This window comes from Hemiscyllium ocellatum, unplaced genomic scaffold, assembly GCF_020745735.1.
Source record: "Hemiscyllium ocellatum isolate sHemOce1 unplaced genomic scaffold, sHemOce1.pat.X.cur. R, whole genome shotgun sequence".
NCBI classification, from domain to species: domain Eukaryota; kingdom Metazoa; phylum Chordata; class Chondrichthyes; order Orectolobiformes; family Hemiscylliidae; genus Hemiscyllium; species Hemiscyllium ocellatum.
Window position 1 is genome coordinate 778228 of NW_026867602.1, and position 26538 is coordinate 804765.

At 50.9% G+C, this 26538-nt stretch overlaps 1 protein-coding gene across 2 annotated transcripts in view; it reads left to right on the forward strand.

Moving 5' to 3' along the window:
* LOC132809070 (uncharacterized) overlaps nt 1-26538 on the forward strand; it is a 56528-nt gene that overhangs the window by 9003 nt on the left and 20987 nt on the right. For both annotated transcript variants that reach the window (XM_060822466.1, XM_060822465.1), the window contains one exon: nt 17691-17816. In XM_060822466.1, the coding sequence (XP_060678449.1) occupies nt 17691-17816 (126 nt within the window). The remainder of the gene's footprint in view (nt 1-17690; nt 17817-26538) is intronic.

Genomic DNA, 26538 nt, shown 5'->3' on the forward strand with positions numbered 1-26538 from the left:
ACCCAAATTCAGGAAGGGAACAACAATTTATACAGCATCAGGACTGAGATGTAAGGGACCCAAATTCAGGAAGGGAACAACAATTTATACAGCATCAGGACTGAGATGTAAGGGACCCAAATTCAGGAAGGGAACAGCAATTTATACAGCATCAGGACTGAGGTGTAAGGGACCCAAATTCAGGAAGGGAACAACAATTTATGCAGCGTCTAGACTGAGGTGTAAGGAACCCAAATTCAGGAAGGGAACAACAATTTATACAGCATCAGGACTAAGGTGTTAGGGACCCAAATTCAGGAAGGGAACAACAATTTATACAGCATCAGGGCTGAGATGTAAGGAAACCAAATTCAGGAAGGGAACAACAATTTGTACAGCATCAGGGCTGAGATGTAAGGAAACCAAATTCAGGAAGTGAACAACAATTTATACAGCATCTGGACTGAGATGTAAGGAATCCAAATTCAGGAAGGGAACAAAAATTTTTACTGCATCAGGGCTGAGATGTAAGGAACCCAAAATCAGGAAGGGATCAGCAATTTATACAGCATCAGCACTGAGATGTTAGGGACTCAAATTCAGGAAGGGAACAACAATTTATACAGCATCAGGACTGAGATGTAAGGGACCCAAATTCAGGAAGGGAACAATAATTTATACAGCATCAGGACTGTGTTGTAAGAAACCCAAAGTCATAAAGGGAACTGCAATTTATACAGCATCAGGAGTCAGATGTAAGGAACCCAAATTCAGGAAGGGAACAACAATTTATACAGCATCTAGACTGAGATGTAAGGAACCCAAATTCAGGAAGGGAACAACAATTTATACAGCATCAGGGCTGAGATGTAAGGGACCCAAATTCAGGAAGGGAACCGCAATTTATACAGCATCAGGACTGAGATGTAAGGAACCCAAATTCAGGAAGTGAACAACAATTTATACAGCATCAGGACTGAGATGTAAGGAACCCAAATTCAGGAAGGGAACAACAATTTATACAGCATTAGGGCTGAGATGTAAGTAACCCAAATTCAGGAAGGGAACAACAATTTATACAGCATCAGGGCTGAGATCTAAGGGACACAAATTCAGGAAGGGAACAACAATTTATACAGCATCAGGACTGAGATGTAAGGAACCCAAATTCAGGAAGGGAACAACAATTTATACAGCATCAGGACTGAGATGTAAGGAACCCAAATTCAGGAAGGGAACAACAATTTATACAGCATCAGGACTGAGATGTAAGGAACCCAAATTCAGGAAGGGAACAACAATTTATACAGCATCAGGACTGAGATGTAAGGAACCCAAATTCAGGAAGGGAACAACAATATATACAGCATCAGGACTGAGATGGAAGGAACTCAAATTCAGGAAGGGAACAACAATTTATACAGCATCAGGGCTGAGATGTGAGGAACCCAAATTCAGGAACGGAACAGCAATTTATACAGCATCAGGGCTGAGATGTAAGGGACCCAAATTCAGGAAGGGAACAACAATTTATACAGCATCAGGACTGAGCTGTAAGGGACCCAAATTCAGGAAGGGAACAACAATTTATACAGCATCAGGACTGAGATGTAAGGAACCCAAATTCAGGAAGGGAACAACAATTTATACAGCATCAGGACTGAGATGTAAGGGACCCAAATTCAGGAAGGGAATAACAATTTATACAGCATCAGGACTGAGATGTAAGGGACCCAAATTCAGGAAGGGAACAACAATTTATACAGCATCAGGACTGAGATGTAAGGAACCCAAATTCAGGAAGGGAACAACAATATATACAGCATCAGGGCTGAGATGTAAGGAACCCAAATTCAGGAAGGGAACAACAATTTATACAGCATCAGGACTGAGGTGTAAGGAAACCAAATTCAGGAAGGGAACAACAATTTATACAGCATCAGGGCTGAGGTGTAAGGGACCCAAATTCAGGAAGGGAACAACAATTTATACAGCATCAGGGCTGAGGTGTAAGGGACCCAAATTCAGGAAGGGAACAACAATTTATACAGCATCAGGACTGAGATGTAAGGGACCCAAATTCAGGAAGGGCACAACCATTTATACAGCATCAGGGCTGTGATGTAAGGAACCCAAAATCAGGAAGGGAACAACAATTTATACAGCATCAGGACTGAGATGTAAGGAACTCAAATTCAGGAAGGGAACAACAGTTTATACAGCATCAGGGCTGAGATGTAAGGGACCCAAATTCAGGAAGGGAAAAACAATTTATACAGCATCAGGACTGAGATGTAAGGAACCCAAATTCAGGAAGGGAACAACAATTTATGCAGCGTCTAGACTGAGGTGTAAGGAACCCAAATTCAGGAAGGGAACAACAATTTATACAGCGTCTAGACTGAGGTGTAAGGAACCCAAATTCAGGAAGGGAACAGCAATTTATACAGCATCAGGACTGAGATGTAAGGGACCCAAATTCAGGAAGGGAACAGGAATTTATACAGCATCAGGACTGAGATGTTAGGAACTCAAATTCAGGAAGGGAAGAGGAATTTATACAGGATCAGGACTGAGATGTAAGGGACCCAAATTCAGGAAGGGAACAACAATTTATACAGCACCAGGACTGAGGTGTAAGAACCCAAATTCAGGAAGGGAACAACAATTTATACAGCATCACGACTGAGATGTAAGGGACCCAAATTGAGGAAGGGAACAGCAATTTATACAGCATCAGGACTGAGATGTAAGGAACCCAAATTCAGGAAGGGAACAACAATTTATACAGCATCAGGGCTGAGGTGTAAGGGACCCAAATTCAGGAAGGGAACAACAATTTATACAGCATCAGGATTGAGATATAAGGAACCCAAATTCAGGAAGGGCACAACCATTTATACAGCATCAGGGCTGTGATGTAAGGAACCCAAATTCAGGAAGGGAACCACAATTTATACAGCATCAGGACTGAGATGGAAGGAACCCAAATTCAGGAAGGGAACAACAATTTATACAGCATCAGGACTGAAATGTGAGGAACCCAAATTCAGGAAGGGAACAACAATTTATACAGCATCAGGACTGAGATGTAAGGGACCCAAATTCAGGAAGGGAACAACAATTTATACAGCATCAGGACTGAGATGTAAGGAACTCAAATTCAGGAAGGGAACAACAGTTTATACAGCATCAGGGCTGAGATGTAAGGGACCCAAATTCAGGAAGGGAACAACAATTTATACAGCATCAGGACTGAGATGTAAGGAACCCAAATTCAGGAAGGGAACAACAATTTATGCAGCGTCTAGACTGAGGTGTAAGGAACCCAAATTCAGGAAGGGAACAACAATTTATACAGCGTCTAGACTGAGGTGTAAGGAACCCAAATTCAGGAAGGGAACAGCAATTTATACAGCATCAGGACTGAGATGTAAGGGACCCAAATTCAGGAAGGGAACAGGAATTTATACAGCATCAGGACTGAGATGTTAGGAACTCAAATTCAGGAAGGGAAGAGGAATTTATACAGGATCAGGACTGAGATGTAAGGGACCCAAATTCAGGAAGGGAACAACAATTTATACAGCATCAGGACTGAGGTGTAAGGAACCCAAATACAGGAAGGGAACAACAATTTATACAGCATCAGGACTGAGATGTAAGGAACTCAAATTCAGGAAGGGAACAACAGTTTATACAGCATCAGGGCTGAGATGTAAGGGACCCAAATTCAGGAAGGGAACAACAATTTATACAGCATCAGGACTGAGATGTGAGGAACCCAAATTCAGGAAGGGAACAACAATTTATGCAGCGTCTAGACTGAGGTGTAAGGAACCCAAATTCAGGAAGGGAACAACAATTTATACAGCGTCTAGACTGAGGTGTAATGAACCCAAATTCAGGAAGGGAACAGCAATTTATACAGCATCAGGACTGAGATGTAAGGGACCCAAATTCAGGAAGGGAACAGGAATTTATACAGCATCAGGACTGAGATGTTAGGAACTCAAATTCAGGAAGGGAAGAGGAATTTATACAGGATCAGGACTGAGATGTAAGGGACCCAAATTCAGGAAGGGAACAACAATTTATACAGCATCAGGACTGAGGTGTAAGAACCCCAAATTCAGGAAGGGAACAACAATTTATACAGCATCACGACTGAGATGTAAGGGACCCAAATTGAGGAAGGGAACAGCAATTTATACAGCATCAGGACTGAGATGTAAGGAACCCAAATTCAGGAAGGGAACAACAATTTATACAGCATCAGGGCTGAGGTGTAAGGGACCCAAATTCAGGAAGGGAACAACAATTTATACAGCATCAGGATTGAGATATAAGGAACCCAAATTCAGGAAGGGCACAACCATTTATACAGCATCAGGGCTGTGATGTAAGGAACCCAAATTCAGGAAGGGAACCACAATTTATACAGCATCAGGACTGAGATGGAAGGAACCCAAATTCAGGAAGGGAACAACAATTTATACAGCATCAGGACTGAAATGTGAGGAACCCAAATTCAGGAAGGGAACAACAATTTATACAGCATCAGGACTGAGATGTAACGGACCCAAATTCAGGAAGGGAACAACAATTTATACAGCATCAGGACTGAGATGTAAGGAACTCAAATTCAGGAAGGGAACAACAGTTTATACAGCATCAGGGCTGAGATGTAAGGGACCCAAATTCAGGAAGGGAACAACAATTTATACAGCATCAGGACTGAGATGTAAGGAACCCAAATTCAGGAAGGGAACAACAATTTATGCAGCGTCTAGACTGAGGTGTAAGGAACCCAAATTCAGGAAGGGAACAACAATTTATACAGCGTCTAGACTGAGGTGTAAGGAACCCAAATTCAGAAAGGGAACAGCAATTTATACAGCATCAGGACTGAGATGTAAGGGACCCAAATTCAGGAAGGGAACAGGAATTTATACAGCATCAGGACTGAGATGTTAGGAACTCAAATTCAGGAAGGGAAGAGGAATTTATACAGGATCAGGACTGAGATGTAAGGGACCCAAATTCAGGAAGGGAACAACAATTTATACAGCATCAGGACTGAGGTGTAAGAACCCCAAATTCAGGAAGGGAACAACAATTTATACAGCATCAGGACTGAGATATAAGTAACCCAAATTGAGGAAGGGAACAACAATTTATACAGCATCAGGACTGAGGTGTAAGGAACCCAAATACAGGAAGGGAACAGCAATTTATACAGCATCAGGACTGAGATGTAAGGGACCCAAGCTCAGGAAGGGAACAACAATTTATACAGCATCAGGACTGAGGTGTAAGGGACCCAAATTCAGGAAGGGAACAACAATATATACAGCATCAGGACTGAGATGTAAGGGACCCAAGCTCAGGAAGGGAACAACAATTTATACAGCATCAGGACTGAGGTGTAAGGATCCCAAATTGAGGAAGGGAACAACAATTTATACAGCGACTAGACTGAGGTGTAAGGAACCCAAATTCAGGAAGGGAACAACAATTTATACAGCATCAGGGCTGAGATGTAAGGAAACCAAATTCAGGAAGGGAACAACAATTTATACAGCATCAGGACTAAGATGTAAGAATCCCAAATTCAGGAAGGGAACAGCAATTTATACAGCATCAGCACTGAGATGTAAGGGTCTCAAATTCAGGAAGGGAACAACAATTTATACAGCATCAGGACTGAGATGTAAGGGACCCAAATTCAGGAAGGGAACAATAATTTATACAGCATAAGGACTGTGTTGTAAGAAACCCAAAGTCATAAAGGGAACTGCAATCTATACAGCATCAGGAGTCAGATGTAAGGAACCCAAATTCAGGAAGGGAACAACAATTTATACAGCATCAGGACTGAGATGTAAGGAACCCAAATTCAGGAAGGGAACAACAATTTATACAGCATCAGGGCTGAGATGTAAGGGACCCAAATTCAGGAAGGGAACCGCAATTTATACAGCATCAGGACTGAGATGTAAGGAACCCAAATTCAGGAAGTGAACAACAATTTATACAGCATCAGGACTGAGATGTAAGGAACCCAAATTCAGGAAGGGAACAACAATTTATACAGCATCAGGACTGAGATGTAAGGAACCCAAATTCAGGAAGGGAACAACAATTTATACAGCATCAGGACTGAGATGTAAGGAACCCAAATTCAGGAAGGGAACAACAATTTATACAGCATCAGGGCTGAGATGTAAGGGACCCAAATTCAGGAAGGGAACAACAATATATACAGCATCAGGACTGAGATGTAAGGAACCCAAATTCAGGAAGGGAACAACAATTTATACAGCATCAGGACTGAGATGTAAGGAACCCAAATTCAGGAAGGGAACAACAATATATACAGCATCAGGACTGAGATGTTAGGAACTCAAATTCAGGAAGGGAAGAGGAATTTATACAGGATCAGGACTGAGATGTAAGGGACCCAAATTCAGGAAGGGAACAACAATTTATACAGCATCAGGACTGAGGTGTAAGAACCCCAAATTCAGGAAGGGAACAACAATTTATACAGCATCAGGGCTGAGATGTAAGGGACCCAAATTCAGGAAGGGAACAACAATTTATACAGCATCAGGACTGAGATGTAAGGGACCCAAATTCAGGAAGGGAACAACAATTTATACAGCATCAGGACTGAGATGTAAGGAACCCAAATTCAGGAAGGGAACAACAATATATACAGCATCAGGGCTGAGATGTAAGGAACCCAAATTCAGGAAGGGAACAACAATTTATACAGCATCAGGACTGAGGTGTAAGGAAACCAAATTCAGGAAGGGAACAGCAATTTATACAGCATCAGCACTGAGATGTAAGGGACTCAAATTCAGGAAGGGAACAACAATTTATACAGCATCAGGACTGAGATGTAAGGGACCCAAATTCAGGAAGGGAACAATAATTTATACAGCATCAGGACTGTGTTGTAAGAAACCCAAAGTCATAAAGGGAACTGCAATTTATACAGCATCAGGAGTCAGATGTAAGGAACCCAAATTCAGGAAGGGAACAACAATTTATACAGCATCAGGGCTGAGGTGTAAGAACCCCAAATTCAGGAAGGGAACAACAATTTATACAGCATCACGACTGAGATGTAAGGGACCCAAATTGAGGAAGGGAACAGCAATTTATACAGCATCAGGACTGAGATGTAAGGAACCCAAATTCAGGAAGGGAACAACAATTTATACAGGATCAGGACTGAGATGTAAGGGACCCAAATTCAGGAAGGGAACAACAATTTATACAGCATCAGGACTGAGGTGTAAGAACCCCAAATTCAGGAAGGGAACAACAATTTATACAGCATCACGACTGAGATGTAAGGGACCCAAATTGAGGAAGGGAACAGCAATTTATACAGCATCAGGACTGAGATGTAAGGAACCCAAATTCAGGAAGGGAACAACAATTTATACAGCATCAGGGCTGAGGTGTAAGGGACCCAAATTCAGGAAGGGCACAACCATTTATACAGCATCAGGGCTGTGATGTAAGGAACCCAAATTCAGGAAGGGAACCACAATTTATACAGCATCAGGACTGAGATGGAAGGAACCCAAATTCAGGAAGGGAACAACAATTTATACAGCATCAGGACTGAAATGTGAGGAACCCAAATTCAGGAAGGGAACAACAATTTATACAGCATCAGGACTGAGATGTAAGGGACCCAAATTCAGGAAGGGAACAACAATTTATACAGCATCAGGACTGAGGTGTAAGGAAACCAAATTCAGGAAGGGAACAACAATTTATACAGCATCAGGACTGAGATGTAAGGAACTCAAATTCAGGAAGGGAACAACAGTTTATACAGCATCAGGGCTGAGATGTAAGGGACCCAAATTCAGGAAGGGAACAACAATTTATACAGCATCAGGACTGAGATGTAAGGAACCCAAATTCAGGAAGGGAACAACAATTTATGCAGCGTCTAGACTGAGGTGTAAGGAACCCAAATTCAGGAAGGGAACAACAATTTATACAGCGTCTAGACTGAGGTGTAAGGAACCCAAATTCAGGAAGGGAACAGCAATTTATACAGCATCAGGACTGAGATGTAAGGGACCCAAATTCAGGAAGGGAACAGGAATTTATACAGCATCAGGACTGAGATGTTAGGAACTCAAATTCAGGAAGGGAAGAGGAATTTATACAGGATCAGGACTGAGATGTAAGGGACCCAAATTCAGGAAGGGAACAACAATTTATACAGCATCAGGACTGAGGTGTAAGGAACCCAAATACAGGAAGGGAACAACAATTTATACAGCATCAGGACTGAGATGTAAGGAACTCAAATTCAGGAAGGGAACAACAGTTTATACAGCATCAGGGCTGAGATGTAAGGGACCCAAATTCAGGAAGGGAACAACAATTTATACAGCATCAGGACTGAGATGTGAGGAACCCAAATTCAGGAAGGGAACAACAATTTATGCAGCGTCTAGACTGAGGTGTAAGGAACCCAAATTCAGGAAGGGAACAACAATTTATACAGCGTCTAGACTGAGGTGTAATGAACCCAAATTCAGGAAGGGAACAGCAATTTATACAGCATCAGGACTGAGATGTAAGGGACCCAAATTCAGGAAGGGAACAGGAATTTATACAGCATCAGGACTGAGATGTTAGGAACTCAAATTCAGGAAGGGAAGAGGAATTTATACAGGATCAGGACTGAGATGTAAGGGACCCAAATTCAGGAAGGGAACAACAATTTATACAGCATCAGGACTGAGGTGTAAGAACCCAAATTCAGGAAGGGAACAACAATTTATACAGCATCACGACTGAGATGTAAGGGACCCAAATTGAGGAAGGGAACAGCAATTTATACAGCATCAGGACTGAGATGTAAGGAACCCAAATTCAGGAAGGGAACAACAATTTATACAGCATCAGGGCTGTGATGTAAGGAACCCAAATTCAGGAAGGGAACCACAATTTATACAGCATCAGGACTGAGATGGAAGGAACCCAAATTCAGGAAGGGAACAACAATTTATACAGCATCAGGACTGAAATGTGAGGAACCCAAATTCAGGAAGGGAACAACAATTTATACCGCATCAGGACTGAGATGTAAGGGACCCAAATTCAGGAAGGGAACAACAATTTATACAGCATCAGGACTGAGGTGTAAGGATACCAAATTCAGGAAGGGATCAACAATTTATACAGCATCAGGACTGAGATGTAAGGAACTCAAATTCAGGAAGGGAACAACAGTTTATACAGCATCAGGGCTGAGATGTACGGGACCCAAATTCAGGAAGGGAACAACAATTTATACAGCATCAGGACTGAGATGTAAGGAACCCAAATTCAGGAAGGGAACAACAATTTATGCAGCGTCTAGACTGAGGTGTAAGGAACCCAAATTCAGGAAGGGAACAACAATTTATACAGCGTCTAGACTGAGGTGTAAGGAACCCAAATTCAGAAAGGGAACAGCAATTTATACAGCATCAGGACTGAGATGTAAGGGACCCAAATTCAGGAAGGGAACAGGAATTTATACAGCATCAGGACTGAGATGTTAGGAACTCAAATTCAGGAAGGGAAGAGGAATTTATACAGCATCAGGACTGAGGTGTAAGAACCCCAAATTCAGGAAGGGAACAACAATTTATACAGCATCAGGACTGAGATATAAGTAACCCAAATTGAGGAAGGGAACAACAATTTATACAGCATCAGGACTGAGGTGTAAGGAACCCAAATACAGGAAGGGAACAGCAATTTATACAGCATCAGGACTGAGATGTAAGGGACCCAAGCTCAGGAAGGGAACAACAATTTATACAGCATCAGGACTGAGGTGTAAGGATCCCAAATTGAGGAAGGGAACAACAATTTATACAGCGACTAGACTGAGGTGTAAGGAACCCAAATTCAGGAAGGGAACAACAATTTATACAGCATCAGGGCTGAGATGTAAGGAAACCAAATTCAGGAAGGGAACAACAATTTATACAGCATCAGGACTAAGATGTAAGAATCCCAAATTCAGGAAGGGAACAGCAATTTATACAGCATCAGCACTGAGATGTAAGGGTCTCAAATTCAGGAAGGGAACAACAATTTATACAGCATCAGGACTGAGATGTAAGGGACCCAAATTCAGGAAGGGAACAATAATTTATACAGCATAAGGACTGTGTTGTAAGAAACCCAAAGTCATAAAGGGAACTGCAATTTATACAGCATCAGGAGTCAGATGTAAGGAACCCAAATTCAGGAAGGGAACAACAATTTATACAGCATCAGGACTGAGATGTAAGGAACCCAAATTCAGGAAGGGAACAACAATTTATACAGCATCAGGGCTGAGATGTAAGGGACCCAAATTCAGGAAGGGAACCGCAATTTATACAGCATCAGGACTGAGATGTAAGGAACCCAAATTCAGGAAGTGAACAACAATTTATACAGCATCAGGACTGAGATGTAAGGAACCCAAATTCAGGAAGGGAACAACAATTTATACAGCATCAGGACTGAGATGTAAGGAACCCAAATTCAGGAAGGGAACAACAATTTATACAGCATCAGGACTGAGATGTAAGGAACCCAAATTCAGGAAGGGAACAACAATTTATACAGCATCAGGGCTGAGATGTAAGGGACCCAAATTCAGGAAGGGAACAACAATATATACAGCATCAGGACTGAGATGTAAGGAACCCAAATTCAGGAAGGGAACAACAATTTATACAGCATCAGGACTGAGATGTAAGGAACCCAAATTCAGGAAGGGAACAACAATATATACAGCATCAGGACTGAGATGTTAGGAACTCAAATTCAGGAAGGGAAGAGGAATTTATACAGGATCAGGACTGAGATGTAAGGGACCCAAATTCAGGAAGGGAACAACAATTTATACAGCATCAGGACTGAGGTGTAAGAACCCCAAATTCAGGAAGGGAACAACAATTTATACAGTATCAGGACTGAGATATAAGTAACCCAAATTGAGGAAGGGAACAACAATTTATACAGCATCAGGACTGAGGTGTAAGGAACCCAAATACAGGAAGGGAACAGCAATTTATACAGCATCAGGGCTGAGATGTAAGGGACCCAAATTCAGGAAGGGAACAACAATTTATACAGCATCAGGACTGAGATGTAAGGGACCCAAATTCAGGAAGGGAACAACAATTTATACAGCATCAGGACTGAGATGTAAGGAACCCAAATTCAGGAAGGGAACAACAATATATACAGCATCAGGGCTGAGATGTAAGGAACCCAAATTCAGGAAGGGAACAACAATTTATACAGCATCAGGACTGAGGTGTAAGGAAACCAAATTCAGGAAGGGAACAGCAATTTATACAGCATCAGCACTGAGATGTAAGGGACTCAAATTCAGGAAGGGAACAACAATTTATACAGCATCAGGACTGAGATGTAAGGGACCCAAATTCAGGAAGGGAACAATAATTTATACAGCATCAGGACTGTGTTGTAAGAAACCCAAAGTCATAAAGGGAACTGCAATTTATACAGCATCAGGAGTCAGATGTAAGGAACCCAAATTCAGGAAGGGAACAACAATTTATACAGCATCAGGGCTGAGATGTAAGGAACCCAAAATCAGGAAGGGATCAGCAATTTATACAGCATCAGCACTGAGATGTAAGGGACTCAAATTCAGGAAGGGAACAACAATTTATACAGCATCAGGACTGAGATGTAAGGGACCCAAATTCAGGAAGGGAACAATAATTTATACAGCATCAGGACTGTGTTGTAAGAAACCCAAATTCAGGAAGGGAACAACAATTTATACAGCATCAGGGCTGAGGTGTAAGGGACCCAAATTCAGGAAGGGAACAACAATTTATACAGCATCAGGATTGAGATATAAGGAACCCAAATTCAGGAAGGGCACAACCATTTATACAGCATCAGGACTGAGATGGAAGGAACCCAAATTCAGGAAGGGAACAACAATTTATACAGCATCAGGACTGAAATGTGAGGAACCCAAATTCAGGAAGGGAACAACAATTTATACAGCATCAGGACTGAGATGTAAGGGACCCAAATTCAGGAAGGGAACAACAATTTATACAGCATCAGGACTGAGGTGTAAGGAAACCAAATTCAGGAAGGGAACAACAATTTATACAGCATCAGGACTGAGATGTAAGGAACTTAAATTCAGGAAGGGAACAACAGTTTATACAGCATCAGGGCTGAGATGTAAGGGACCCAAATTCAGGAAGGGAACAACAATTTATACAGCATCAGGACTGAGATGTAAGGAACCCAAATTCAGGAAGGGAACAACAATTTATGCAGCGTCTAGACTGAGGTGTAAGGAACCCAAATTCAGGAAGGGAACAACAATTTATACAGCGTCTAGACTGAGGTGTAAGGAACCCAAATTCAGGAAGGGAACAGCAATTTATACAGCATCAGGACTGAGATGTAAGGGACCCAAATTCAGGAAGGGAACAGGAATTTATACAGCATCAGGACTGAGATGTTAGGAACTCAAATTCAGGAAGGGAAGAGGAATTTATACAGGATCAGGACTGAGATGTAAGGGACCCAAATTCAGGAAGGGAACAACAATTTATACAGCATCAGGACTGAGGTGTAAGAACCCCAAATTCAGGAAGGGAACAACAATTTATACAGCATCACGACTGAGATGTAAGGGACCCAAATTGAGGAAGGGAACAACAATTTATACAGCATCACGACTGAGATGTAAGAGGCCCAAAGTCATAAAGGGAACCACAATTTATACAGCATCAGGACTGAGATGTCAGTAACCCAAATTCAGGAAGGGAACAACAATTTATACAGCGTCTAGACAGAGGTGTAAGGAACCCAAATTCAGGAAGGGAACAACAATTTATACAGCGTCAGGGCTGAGATGTAAGGGACCCAAATTCAGGAAGGGAACAACAATATATACAGCGTCAGGGCTGAGATGTAAGGAACCCAAATTCAGGAAGGGAACAACAATTTATACAGCATCAGGACTGAGATGTAAGGGACCCAAATTCAGGAAGGGAACAACAATTTATACAGCATCAGGACTGAGATATCAGTAACCCAAATTGAGGAAGGGAACAACAATTTATACAGCATCAGGACTGAGGTGTAAGGAACCCAAATACAGGAAGGGAACAGCAATTTATACAGCATCAGGACTGAGATGTAAGGGACCCAAGCTCAGGAAGGGAACAACAATTTATACAGCATCAGGACTGAGGTGTAAGGATCCCAAATTGAGGAAGGGAACAACAATTTATACAGCGACTAGACTGAGGTGTAAGGAACCCAAATTCAGGAAGGGAACAACAATTTATACAGCATCAGGACTGAGATATCAGTAACCCAAATTCAGGAAGGGAACAAAAATTTATACAGCATCAGGGCTGAGATGTAAGGAAACCAAATTCAGGAAGGGAACAACAATTTATACAGCATCAGGACTGAGATGTAAGAATCACAAATTCAGGAAGGGAACAACAATTTATACAGCATCAGAGCTGAGATGTAAGCGACCCAAATTCAGGAAGGGAACAACAATTTATACAGCATCAGGACTGAGATGTAAGGGACCCAAATTCAGGAAGGGAACAACAATTTATACAGCATCAGGACTGAGATGTAAGGAACCCAAATTCAGGAAGGGAACAGCAATTTATACAGCATCAGGACTGAGGTGTAAGGGACCCAAATTCAGGAAGGGAACAACAATTTATACAGTATCAGGACTGAGATGTGAGGAACCCAAATTCAGGAAGGGAACAACAATTTATACAGCATCAGGACTAAGGTGTTAGGGACCCAAATTCAGGAATGGAACAACAATTTATACAGCATCAGCACTGAGATGTAAGGAAAACAAATTCAGGAAGTGAACAACAATTTATACAGCATCTGGACTGAGATGTAAGGAATCCAAATTCAGGAAGGGAACAACAATTTTTACAGCATCAGGGCTGAGATGTAAGGAACCCAAAATCAGGAAGGGAACAGCAATTTATACAGCATCAGCACTGAGATGTAAGGGACTCAAATTCAGGAAGGGAACAACAATTTATACAGCATCAGGACTGAGATGTAAGGGACCCAAATTCAGGAAGGGAACAATAATTTATACAGCATCAGGACTGAGTTGTAAGAAACCCAAAGTTATAAAGGGAACTGCAATTTATACAGCATCAGGAGTCAGATGTAAGGAACCCAAATTCAGGAAGGGAACAACAATTTATACAGCATCAGGACTGAGATGTAAGGAACCCAAATTCAGGAAGGGAACAACAATTTATACAGCATCAGGGCTGAGATGTAAGGGACCCAAATTCAGGAAGGGAACAACAATTTATACAGCATCAGGACTGAGATGTAAGGAACCCAAATTCAGGAAGTGAACAACAATTTATACAGCATCAGGACTGAGATGTAAGGAACCCAAATTCAGGAAGGGAACAACAATTTATACAGCATCAGGACTGAGATGTAAGGGACCCAAATTCAGGAAGGGAACAACAATTTATACAGCATCAGGACTGAGATGTAAGGAACCCAAATTCAGGAAGGGAACAGCAATTTATACAGCATCAGGACTGAGGTGTAAGGGACCCAAATTCAGGAAGGGAACAACAATTTATACAGCATCAGGACTGAGATGTGAGGAACCCAAATTCATGAAGGGAACAACAATTTATACAGCATCAGGACTAAGGTGTTAGGGACCCAAATTCATGAAGGGAACAACAATTTATACAGCATCAGGGCTGAGATGTAAGGAACCCAAATTCAGGAAGGGAACAACAATTTATACAGCATCAGGGCTGAGATGTAAGGAAACCAAATTCAGGAAGGGAACAACAATTTATACAGCATCAGGACTAAGGTGTTAGGGACCCAAAATTCAGGAAGGGAACAACAATTTATACAGCATCAGGGCTGAGATGTAAGGAACCCAAATTCAGGAAGGTAACAACAATTTATACAGCATCAGGGCTGAGATGTAAGGAAACCAAATTCAGGAAGTGAACAACAATTTATACAGCATCTGGACTGAGATGTAAGGAATCCAAATTCAGGAAGGGAACAACAATTTTTACAGCATCAGGGCTGAGATGTAAGGAACCCAAAATCAGGAAGGGAACAGCAATTTATACAGCATCAGCACTGAGATGTAAGGGACTCAAATTCAGGAAGGAACAACAATTTATACAGCATCAGGACTGAGATGTAAGGGACCCAAATTCAGGAAGGGAACAATAATTTATACAGCATCAGGACTGTGTTGTAAGAAACCCAAAGTCATAAAGGGAACTGCAATTTATACAGCATCAGGAGTCAGATGTAAGGAACCCAAATTCAGGAAGGGAACAACAATTTATACAGCATCAGGACTGAGATGTAAGGAACCCAAATTCAGGAAGGGAACAACAATTTATACAGCATCAGGGCTGAGATGTAAGGGACCCAAATTCAGGAAGGGAACCGCAATTTATACAGCATCAGGACTGAGATGTAAGGAACCCAAATTCAGGAAGTGAACAACAATTTATACAGCATCAGGACTGAGATGTAAGGAACCCAAATTCAGGAAGGGAACAACAATATATACAGCATCAGGGCTGAGATCTAAGGGACCCAAATTCAGGAAGGGAACAACAATTTATACAGCATCAGGACTGAGATGTAAGGAACCCAAATTCAGGAAGGGAACAACAATTTATACAGCATCAGGACTGAGATGTAACGAACCCAAATTCAGGAAGGGAACAACAATTTATACAGCATCAGGACTGAGATGTAAGGAACCCAAATTCAGTAAGGGAACAACAATATATACAGCATCAGGACTGAGATGTAAGGAACTCAAATTCAGGAAGGGAACAACAATTTATACAGCATCAGGGCTGAGATGTGAGGAACCCAAATTCAGGAACGGAACAGCAATTTATACAGCATCAGGGCTGAGATGTAAGGGACCCAAATTCAGGAAGGGAACAACAATTTATACAGCATCAGGACTGAGCTGTAAGGGACCCAAATTCAGGAAGGGAACAACAATTTATGCAGCATCAGGGCTGAGATGTATGGAACCCAAATTCAGGAAGTGAACAACAATTTATACAGCATCAGGACTGAGATGTAAGGGACCCAAATTCAGGAAGGGAATAACAATTTATACAGCATCAGGACTGAGATGTAAGGGACCCAAATTCAGGAAGGGAACAACAATTTATACAGCATCAAGACTGAGATGTAAGGAACCCAAATTCAGGAAGGGAACAACAATTTATACAGCATCAAGACTGAGATGTAAGGAACCCAAATTCAGGAAGGGAACAACAATTTATACAGCATCAGGACTGAGGTGTAAGGAAACCAAATTCAGGAAGGGAACAACAATTTATACAGCATCAGGGCTGAGGTGTAAGGGACCCAAATTCAGGAAGGGAACAACAATTTATACAGCATCAGGACTGAGGTGTAAGGAACCCAAATTCAGGAAGGGAACAACAATTTATACAGCATCAGGACTGAGATATAAGTAACCCAAATTCAGGAAGGGAACAACAATTTATACAGCATCAGGACTGAGATGTAAGGAAACCAAATTCAGGAAGGGAACAGCAATTTATACAGCATCAGGACTGAGATGTAAGGAACCCAAATTCAGGAAGGGAACAACAATTTATACAGCATCAGGGCTGAGATGTAAGGAACCCAAATTCAGGAAGGGAACAACAATTTATACAGCATCAGGGCTCAGATGTAAGGAACCCAAATTCAGGAAAGGAACAACAATTTATACAGCATCAGGACTGAGATGTAAGGAACCCAAATTCAGGAAGGGAACAACAATTTATACAGCATCAGGGCTGAGGTGTAAGGGACCCAAATTCAGGAAGGGAACAACAATTTATACAGCATCAGGGCTGAGATGTAAGGAACCCAAATTCAGGAAGGGAACAACAATTTATACAGCATCAGGACTGAGATGTAACGAACCCAAATTCAGGAAGGGAACAGCAATTTATACAGCATCAGGACTGAGATGTAAGGAACCCAAATTCAGGAAGGGAACAACAATTTATACAGCGTCAGGGCTGAGATGAAAGGAACACAAATTCAGGAAGGGAACAACAATTTATACAGCATCAGGACTGAGATGTAAGGAACCCAAATTCAGGAAGGGAACAACAATTTATACAGCATCAGGACTGAGATGTAAGGGACCCAAATTCAGGAAGGGAACAGCAATTTATACAGCATCAGGGCTGAGATGTAAGGAACACAAATTCAGGAAGGGAACAGCAGTCTGTAGTATATGCATCTGACCAGGTAAGGTGACTTTGAGAGGCCCGGGTTGTGACAGGAAGATGGAACAGGGGTAGTTAACTGTCAATCTTTAGTGAGCTGATGACATTCCAACCTGGCGCCCCCTTCCCGATGGCTGGGATTGTTGATGTGGAGAGTGCAGCAGCGATTGGCCGTCTTGGCAAAAGATGCCAGTGGGCGAGATATGTTCCCTTCCTGAATGGGAATGAGGTGGGAGCGGTCCGTCAGGGCACAGACACCCACCAGGGGTAGACGGGAGGTGTTGGACCCTCTGGAGACCTAGCTGGTGGTGACCCCTTCCCTTCTCTCGTATTTAGCCTTGGCAGGGTTCCATGACGTCTGCTGCAGTACGGTAATGTGGGCCGCGTTTGCTGCGACCGGGATTCTCCTCATCCTGTCCATGAGCTGTAACATCCTTTGCTGCACCCGGAACTACAGGAAAGGTAAATGGGGAAGGGGGGGACCTCAGCGAAAAGACTGCTTTCTGAGGGACCGGCCTGCTTTCGGTAACAGGGCACAAAGGGAGGGGGCCTGGCACAGTCCCTCAATAGGGACAGGGGAGCCCTGACTGGGGGATAGGCCTGTCACTCGCGGCAGGGAGCCCTGGCTCGGCATTGAGCTTTCCCATACTGGAATGTGGCTTCAGTGCGGAATCACACAGAGCTGCAGGTCTCAGAGATACCCATCCCACAGGAGAGCACGGAATTCACAGCACTGAGGGAGCGTCAGCGCTGAGGGAGTGGGGGCTGTGGGAGGGTCAGTGCTGAGGGAGCGGGGGCTGTGGGAGGGTCAGCGCTGAGGGAGGGGGGCTGTGGGAGGGTCAGCGCTGAGGGGGTGGGGGCTGTGGGAGGGTCAGTGCTGAGGGAGGGGGGGCTGTGGGAGGGTCAGTGCTGAGGGAGGGGGGGGCTGTGGGAGGGTCAGTGCTGAGGGAGGGGGGGCTGTGGGAGGGTCAGTGCTGAGGGAGTGGGCGCTGTGGGAGGGTCAGTGCTGAGGGAGTGGGGGCTGTGGGAGGGTCAGTGCTGTGGGAGGGTCAGTGCTGAGGGAGTGGGCGCTGTGGGAGGGTCAGTGCTGAGGGAGCGGGAGCTGAGGGAGGGTCAGTGCTGAGGGAGGGGGCGCTGTGGGAGGGTCAGTGCTGAGGGAGTGGGTGCTGTGGGAGGGTCAGCGCTGCGGGAGCGGGTGCTGGGGGAGGGTCAGTGCTGAGGGAGCGGGGGCTGTGGGAGGGTCAGTGCTGTGGGAGGGTCAGTGCTGAGGGAGGGTCAGTGCTGTGGGAGGGTCAGTGCTGACGGAGCGGGGGCTGTGGGAGGGTCAGTGCTGAGGGAGTGGGTGCTGAGGGAGGGTCAGTGCTGTGGGAGGGTCAGTGCTGTGGGAGGGTCAGTGCTGACGGAGCGGGGGCTGTGGGAGGGTCAGTGCTGAGGGAGGGTCAGTGCTGAGGGAGCGGGCGCTGTGGGAGGGTCAGTGCTGAGGGAGGGGGCGCTATGTGAGGGTCAGTGCTGAGGGAGCGGGTGCTGTGGGAGAGTCAGTGCTGTGGGAGGGTCAGTGCTGAGGGAGGGTCAGTGCTGAGGGAGTGGGTGCTGTGGGAGGGTCAGCGCTGCGGGAGCGGGTGCTGTGGGAGGGTCAGTGCTGAGGGAGCGGGTGCTGTGGGAGGGTCAGTGCTGAGGGAGCGGGGGCTGTGGGAGGGTCAGTGCTGAGGGAGCGGGTGCTGTGGAAGGGTCAGTGCTGAGGGAGCGGGTGCTGTGGGAGGGTCAGTGCTGAGGGAGCGGGGGCTGTGGGAGGGTCAGTGCTGAGGGAGCGGGTGCTGTGGGAGGGTCAGTGCTGAGGGAGCGGGGGCTGTGGGAGGGTCAGTGCTGAGGGAGCGGGTGCTGTGGGAGGGTCAGCGCTGAGGGAGCGGGTGCTGTGGGAGGGTCAGTGCTGAGGGAGTGGGTGCTGGGGGAGGGTCAGTGCTGAGGGAGCGGGTGCTGTGGAAGGGTCAGTGCTGAGGGAGCGGGTGCTGGGGGAGGGTCAGTGCTGAGGGAGCGGGGGCTGTGGGAGGGTCAGCGCTGAGGGAGCGGGGGCTGGGGGAGGGTCAGCGCTGAGGGAGCGGGCGCTGTGGAAGGGTCAGTGCTGAGGGAGTGGGCGCTGTGGGAGGGTCAGTGCTGAGGGAGCGGGCGCTGTGGGAGGGTCAGTGCTGAGGGAGTGGGCGCTGTGGGAGGGTCAGCGCTGAGGGAGCAGGTCTGTGGGAGGGTCAGCGCTGAGGGAGCGGGTGCTGTGGGAGGGTCAGTGCTGAGGGAGTGGGTGCTGGGGGAGGGTCAGTGCTGAGGGAGCGGGGGCTGTGGGAGGGTCAGTGCTGTGGGAGCGGGTGCTGTGGGAGGGTCAGTGCTGAGGGTGCGGGTGCTGGGGGAGGGTCAGTGCTGAGGGAGCAGGTGCTGGGGGAGGGTCAGTGCTGAGGGAGCGGGGGCTGTGGGAGGGTCAGCGCTGAGGGAGAGGGTGCTGTGGAAGGGTCAGTGCTGAGGGAGTGGGTGCTGTGGGAGGGTCAGTGCTGAGGGACCGGGCGCTGTGGGAGGGTCAGTGCTGAGGGAGTGGGTGCTGTGGGAGGGTCAGCGCTGAGGGAGTGGGTCTGTGGGAGGGTCAGCGCTGAGGGAGCGGGTGCTGTGGGAGGGTCAGTGCTGAGGGAGTGGGTGCTGGGGGTGGGTCAGTGCTGAGGGAGCGGGGGCTGTGGGAGGGTCAGTGCTGTGGGAGGGTCAGTGCTGTGGGAGCGGGTGCTGTGGGAGGGTCAGTGCTGAGGGAGTGGGTGCTGGGGGAGGGTCAGTGCCGAGGGAGCGGGGGCTGTGGGAGGGTCAGTGCTGTGGGAGGGTCAGTGCTGAGGGAGTGGGTGCTGGGGGAGGGTCAGTGCTGAGGGAGCGGGGGCTGTGGGAGGGTCAGTGCTGTGGGAGGGTCAGTGCTGAGGGAGTGGGTGCTGGGGGAGGGTAAGTGCTGAGGGAGCGGGGGCTGTGGGAGGGTCAGTGCTGTGGGAGGGTCAGTGCTGTGGGAGTGGGTGCTGGGGGAGGGTCAGTGCTGAGGGAGTGGGGGCTGTGGGAGGGTCAGTGCTGAGGGAGCGGGGGCTGTGGGAGGGTCAGTGCTGAGGGAGCGGTTGCTGGGGGAGGGTCAGTGCTGAGGGAGCGGGGGCTGTGAGAGGGTCAGTGCTGAGGGAGCGGGCGCTGTGGGAGGGTCAGTGCTGAAGGAGCGGGGTATGTTCGAGGGTCAGCGCTGCGGGAGCGGGTGCTGTGGGAGGGTCAGTGCTGAGGGAGTGGGGGCTGTGGGAGGGTCAGCGCTGAGGGAGCGGGGTATGTTCGAGGGTCAGCGCTGCGGGAGCGGGTGCTGTGGGAGGGTCAGTGCTGAGGGAGTGGGGGCTGTGGGAGGGTCAGTGCCGAGGGAGCGGGCGCTGTGGGAGGGTCAGTGCTGAGGGAGTGGGGGCTGTGGGAGGGTCAGTGCTGAGGGAGCGGGCGCTGTGGGAGGGTCAGTGCTGAGGGAGCGGGGTCTGTTCGAGGGTCAGCGCTGCGGAAGCGGGTGCTGTGGGAGGGTCAGCGCTGAGGGAGTGGGTGCTGTGGGTGGGTCAGTGCTGAGGGAGTGGGTGCTGTGGGAGGGTCAGCGCTGAGGGAGCGGGTCTGTGGGAGGGTCAGCGCTGAGGGAGCGGGTGCTGTGGGAGGGTCAGTGCTGAGGGAGCGGGTGCTGTGGGAGGGTCAGTGCTGAGGGAGTGGGTGCTGGGGGAGGGTCAGTGCTGAGGGAGCGGGGGCTGTGGGAGGGTCAGTGCTGTGGGAGGGTCAGTGCTGTGGGAGTGGGTGCTGGGGGAGGGTCAGTGCTGAGGGAGTGGGGGCTGTGGGAGGGTCAGTGCTGAGCGAGTGGGGTCTGTGAGAGGGTCAGTGCTGAGGGAGCGGTTGCTGGGGGAGGGTCAGTGCTGAGGGAGCGGGGGCTGTGGGAGGGTCAGTGCTGAGGGAGCGGATGCTGTGGGAGGGTCAGCGCTGAGGGAGCGGGTGCTGTGGGAGGGTCAGTGCTGAGGGAGCGGGCGCTGTGGGAGGGTCAGTGCTGAGGGAGCGGGCGCTGTGGGAGGGTCAGCGCTGAGGGAGTGGGTGCTGTGGGTGGGTCAGTGCTGAGGGAGCGGGTGCTGTGGGAGGGTCAGTGCTGAGGGAGCGGGTGCTGTGGGAGGGTCAGTGCTGAGGGAGCGGGTGCTGGGGGAGGGTCAGTGCTGAGGGAGCGGGTGCTGGGGGAGGGGGTGCTGTGGGAGGGTCAGTGCTGAGGGAGCGGGCGCTGTGGGAGGGTCAGTGCTGAGGGAGCGGGCGCTGTGGGAGGGTCAGTGCTGATGGAGGTTCAGTGCTGAGGGAGTGGATGCTGTGGGAGGGTCAGTGCTGAGGGAACGGGCGCTGTGGGAGGGTCAGTGCTGAGGGAGCGGGTGCTGTGGGAGGGTCAGCGCTGAGGGAGTGGGTGCTGTGGGTGGGTCAGTGCTGAGGGAGCGGGTGCTGGGGGAGGGTCAGTGCTGAGGGAGCGGGTGCTGTGGAAGGGTCAGTGCTGAGGGAGTGGGTGCTGGGGGAGGGTCAGTGCTGAGGGAGCGGGGGCTGTGGGAGGGTCAGTGCTGTGGGAGGGTCAGTGCTGTGGGAGGGTCAGTGCTGTGGGAGTGGGTGCTGGGGGAGTGTCAGTGCTGAGGGAGTGGGGGCTGTGGGAGGGTCAGTGCTGAGGGAGCGGGCGCTGTGGGAGGGTCAGTGCTGAGGGAGCGGTTGCTGGGGGAGGGTCAGTGCTGAGGGAGCGGGGGCTGTGGGAGGGTCAGTGCTGTGGGAGGGTCAGTGCTGTGGGAGGGTCAGTGCTGAGGGAGCGGGTGCTGGGGGAGGGTCAGTGCTGAGGGAGTGGGTGCTGTGGGAGGGTCAGTGCTGAGGGAGCGGGTCTGTGGGAGGGTCAGTGCTGAGGTAGCGGGTGCTGTGGGAGGGTCAGTGCTGAGGGAGTGGGTGCTGGGGGAGGGTCAGTGCTGAGGGAGCGGGGGCTGTGGGAGGGTCAGTGCTGTGGGAGGGTCAGTGCTGAGGGAGCGGGTGCTGGGGGAGGGTCAGTGCTGAGGGAGTGGGGGCTGTGGGAGGGTCAGTGCTGAGGGAGTGGGGGCTGTGGGAGGGTCAGTGCTGAGGGAGTGGGGGCTGTGGGAGGGTCAGTGCTGAGGGAGCGGTTGCTGGGGGAGGGTCAGTGCTGAGGGAGTGGGGGCTGTGGGAGGGTCAGTGCTGAGGGAGTGGGTGCTGTGGGAGGGTCAGCGCTGAGGGAGCGGGTCTGTGGGAGGGTCAGCGCTCAGGGAGCGGGTGCTGGGGGAGGGTCAGTGCTGAGGTAGCGGGGGCTGTGGGAGGGTCAGCGCTGAGGGAGCGGGTCTGTGGGAGGGTCAGCGCTCAGGGAGCGGGTGCTGGGGGAGGGTCAGTGCTGAGGGAGCGGGTGCTGGGGGAGGGTCAGCGCTGAGGGAGCGGGTCTGTGGGAGGGTCAGCGCTCAGGGAGCGGGTGCTGGGGGAGGGTCAGTGCTGAGGTAGCGGTGGCTGTGGGAGGGTCAGTGCTGTGGGAGGGTCAGTGCTGTGGGAGCGGGTGCTGTGGGAGGGTCAGTGCTGAGGGAGTGGGTGCTGGGGGAGCGTCAGTGCTGAGGGAGCGGGGGCTGTGGGAGGGTCAGTGCTGTGGGAGGGTCAGTGCTGAGGGAGTGGGGGCTGTGGGAGGGTCAGTGCTGTGGGAGGGTCAGTGCTGAGGGAGGGGGTGCTGTGGGAGGGTCAGTGCTGCGGGAGCGGGTGCTGGGGGAGGGTCAGTGCTGAGGGAGGGTCAGTGCTGAGGGAGTGGGTGCTGTGGGAGGGTCAGTGCTGAGGGAGTGGGTGCTGTGGGAGGGTCAGCGCTGCGGGAGCGGGTGCTGGGGGAGGGTCAGTGCTGAGGGAGCAGGTGCTGGGGGAGGGTCAGTGCTGAGGGAGCGGGGGCTGTGGGAGGGTCAGCGCTGAGGGAGAGGGTGCTGTGGGAGGGTCAGTGCTGAGGGAGTGGGTGCTGTGGGAGGGTCAGTGCTGAGGGAGCGGGCGCTGTGGGAGGGTCAGTGCTGAGGGAGCGGGTCTGTGGGAGGGTCAGCGCTGAGGGAGCGGGTGCTGGGGGAAGGTCAGTGCTGAGGGAGCGGGTGCTGGGGGAGGGTCAGTGCTGAGGGAGCGGGTGCTGTGGGAGGGTCAGTGCTAAGGGAGTGGGTGCTGGGGGAGGGTCAGTGCTGAGGGAGCGGGGGCTGTGCGAGGGTCAGTGCTGTGGGAGGGTCAGTGCTGAGTGAGTAGGGGCTGTGGGAGGGTCAGTGCTGAGGGAGCGGGGGCTGTGGGAGGGTCAGTGCTGAGGGAGCGGTTGCTGGGGGAGGCTCAGTGCTGAGGGAGCGGGGGCTGTGGGAGGGTCAGTGCTGAGGGAGCGGGTGCTGTGGGAGGGTCAGCGCTGAGGGAGCGGGTGTTGTGGGAGGGTCAGTGCTGAGGGAGCGGGCGCTGTGGGAGGGTCAGTGCTGAGGGAGCGGGGTCTGTTCGAGGGTCAGCGCTGCAGAAGCGGGTGCTGTGGGAGGGTCAGCGCTGAGGGAGTGGGTGCTGTGGGTGGGTCAGTGCTGAGGGAGTGGGTGCTGTGGGAGGGTCAGCGCTGAGGGAGCGGGTCTGTGGGAGGGTCAGCGCTGAGGGAGTGGGTGCTGTGGGAGGGTCAGTGCTGAGGGAGCGGGCGCTGAGGGAGCGGGTGCTGTGGGAGGGTCAGTGCTGAGGGAGTGGGTGCTGTGGGAGGGTCAGTGCTGAGGGAGCGGGTGCTGGGGGAGGGTCAGTGCTGAGGGAGTGGGTGCTGTGGGAGGGTCAGTGCTGAGGGAGCGGGTCTGTGGGAGGGTCAGTGCTGAGGTAGCGGGTGCTGTGGGAGGGTCAGTGCTGAGGGAGTGGGTGCTGGGGGAGGGTCAGTGCTGAGGGAGCGGGGGCTGTGGGAGGGTCAGTGCTGAGGGAGCGGGCGCTGTGGGAGGGTCAGTGCTGAGGGAGCGGGCGCTGTGGGAGGGTCAGTGCTGAGGGAGCGGGTGCTGGGGGAGGGTCAGTGCTGAGGGAGTGGGGGCTGTGGGAGGGTCAGTGCTGAGGGAGTGGGGGCTGTGGGAGGGTCAGTGCTGAGGGAGTGGGGGCTGTGGGAGGGTCAGTGCTGAGGGAGCGGTTGCTGGGGGAGGGTCAGTGCTGAGGGAGTGGGGGCTGTGGGAGGGTCAGTGCTGAGGGAGTGGGTGCTGTGGGAGGGTCAGCGCTGAGGGAGCGGGTCTGTGGGAGGGTCAGCGCTCAGGGAGCGGGTGCTGGGGGAGGGTCAGTGCTCAGGTAGCGGGGGCTGTGGGAGGGTCAGCGCTGAGGGAGCGGGTCTGTGGGAGGGTCAGCGCTCAGGGAGCGGGTGCTGGGGGAGGGTCAGTGCTGAGGGAGCGGGTGCTGGGGGAGGGTCAGCGCTGAGGGAGCGGGTCTGTGGGAGGGTCAGCGCTCAGGGAGCGGGTGCTGGGGGAGGGTCAGTGCTGAGGTAGCGGTGGCTGTGGGAGGGTCAGTGCTGTGGGAGGGTCAGTGCTGTGGGAGCGGGTGCTGTGGGAGGGTCAGTGCTGAGGGAGTGGGTGCTGGGGAGCGTCAGTGCTGAGGGAGCGGGGGCTGTGGGAGGGTCAGTGCTGTGGGAGGGTCAGTGCTGAGGGAGTGGGGGCTGTGGGAGGGTCAGTGCTGTGGGAGGGTCAGTGCTGAGGGAGGGGGTGCTGTGGGAGGGTCAGTGCTGCGGGAGCGGGTGCTGGGGGAGGGTCAGTGCTGAGGGAGGGTCAGTGCTGAGGGAGTGGGTGCTGTGGGAGGGTCAGTGCTGAGGGAGTGGGTGCTGTGGGAGGGTCAGCGCTGCGGGAGCGGGTGCTGGGGGAGGGTCAGTGCTGAGGGAGCAGGTGCTGGGGGAGGGTCAGTGCTGAGGGAGCGGGGGCTGTGGGAGGGTCAGCGCTGAGGGAGAGGGTGCTGTGGGAGGGTCAGTGCTGAGGGAGTGGGTGCTGTGGGAGGGTCAGTGCTGAGGGAGCGGGCGCTGTGGGAGGGTCAGTGCTGAGGGAGCGGGTCTGTGGGAGGGTCAGCGCTGAGGGAGCGGGTGCTGGGGGAAGGTCAGTGCTGAGGGAGCGGGTGCTGGGGGAGGGTCAGTGCTGAGGGAGCGGGTGCTGTGGGAGGGTCAGTGCTAAGGGAGTGGGTGCTGGGGGAGGGTCAGTGCTGAGGGAGCGGGGGCTGTGCGAGGGTCAGTGCTGTGGGAGGGTCAGTGCTGAGTGAGTAGGGGCTGTGGGAGGGTCAGTGCTGAGGGAGCGGGGGCTGTGGGAGGGTCAGTGCTGAGGGAGCGGTTGCTGGGGGAGGCTCAGTGCTGAGGGAGCGGGGGCTGTGGGAGGGTCAGTGCTGAGGGAGCGGGTGCTGTGGGAGGGTCAGCGCTGAGGGAGCGGGTGTTGTGGGAGGGTCAGTGCTGAGGGAGCGGGCGCTGTGGGAGGGTCAGTGCTGAGGGAGCGGGGTCTGTTCGAGGGTCAGCGCTGCAGAAGCGGGTGCTGTGGGAGGGTCAGCGCTGAGGGAGTGGGTGCTGTGGGTGGGTCAGTGCTGAGGGAGTGGGTGCTGTGGGAGGGTCAGCGCTGAGGGAGCGGGTCTGTGGGAGGGTCAGCGCTGAGGGAGCGGGTGCTGGGGGAGGGTCAGTGCTGAGGGAGCGGGTGCTGGGGGAGGGTCAGTGCTGAGGGAGTGGGTGCTGGGGGAGGGTCAGTGCTGAGGGAGCGGGGGCTGTGGGAGGGTCAGTGCTGTGGGAGGGTCAGTGCTGTGGGAGTGGGTGCTGGGGGAGGGTCAGTGCTGAGGGAGTGGGGGCTGTGGGAGGGTCAGTGCTGAGGGAGTGGGGGCTGTGGGAGGGTCAATGCTGAGGGAGTGGGGGCTGTGGGAGGGTCAGTGCTGAGGGAGCGGTTGCTGGGGGAGGGTCAGTGCTGAGGGAGCGGGCGCTGGGGGAGGGTCAGTGCTGAGGGAGCGGGCGCTGTGGGAGGGTCAGTGCTGAGGGAGCGGGTGCTGTGGGAGGGTCAGTGCTGAGGGAGTGGGTGCTGGGGGAGGGTCAGTGCTGTGGGAGGGTCAGTGCTGATGGAGGGTCAGTGCTGAGGGAGTGGGTGCTGTGGGAGGGTCAGTGCTGAGGGAACGGGCGCTGTGGGAGGGTCAGTGCTGAGGGAGCGGGTGCTGT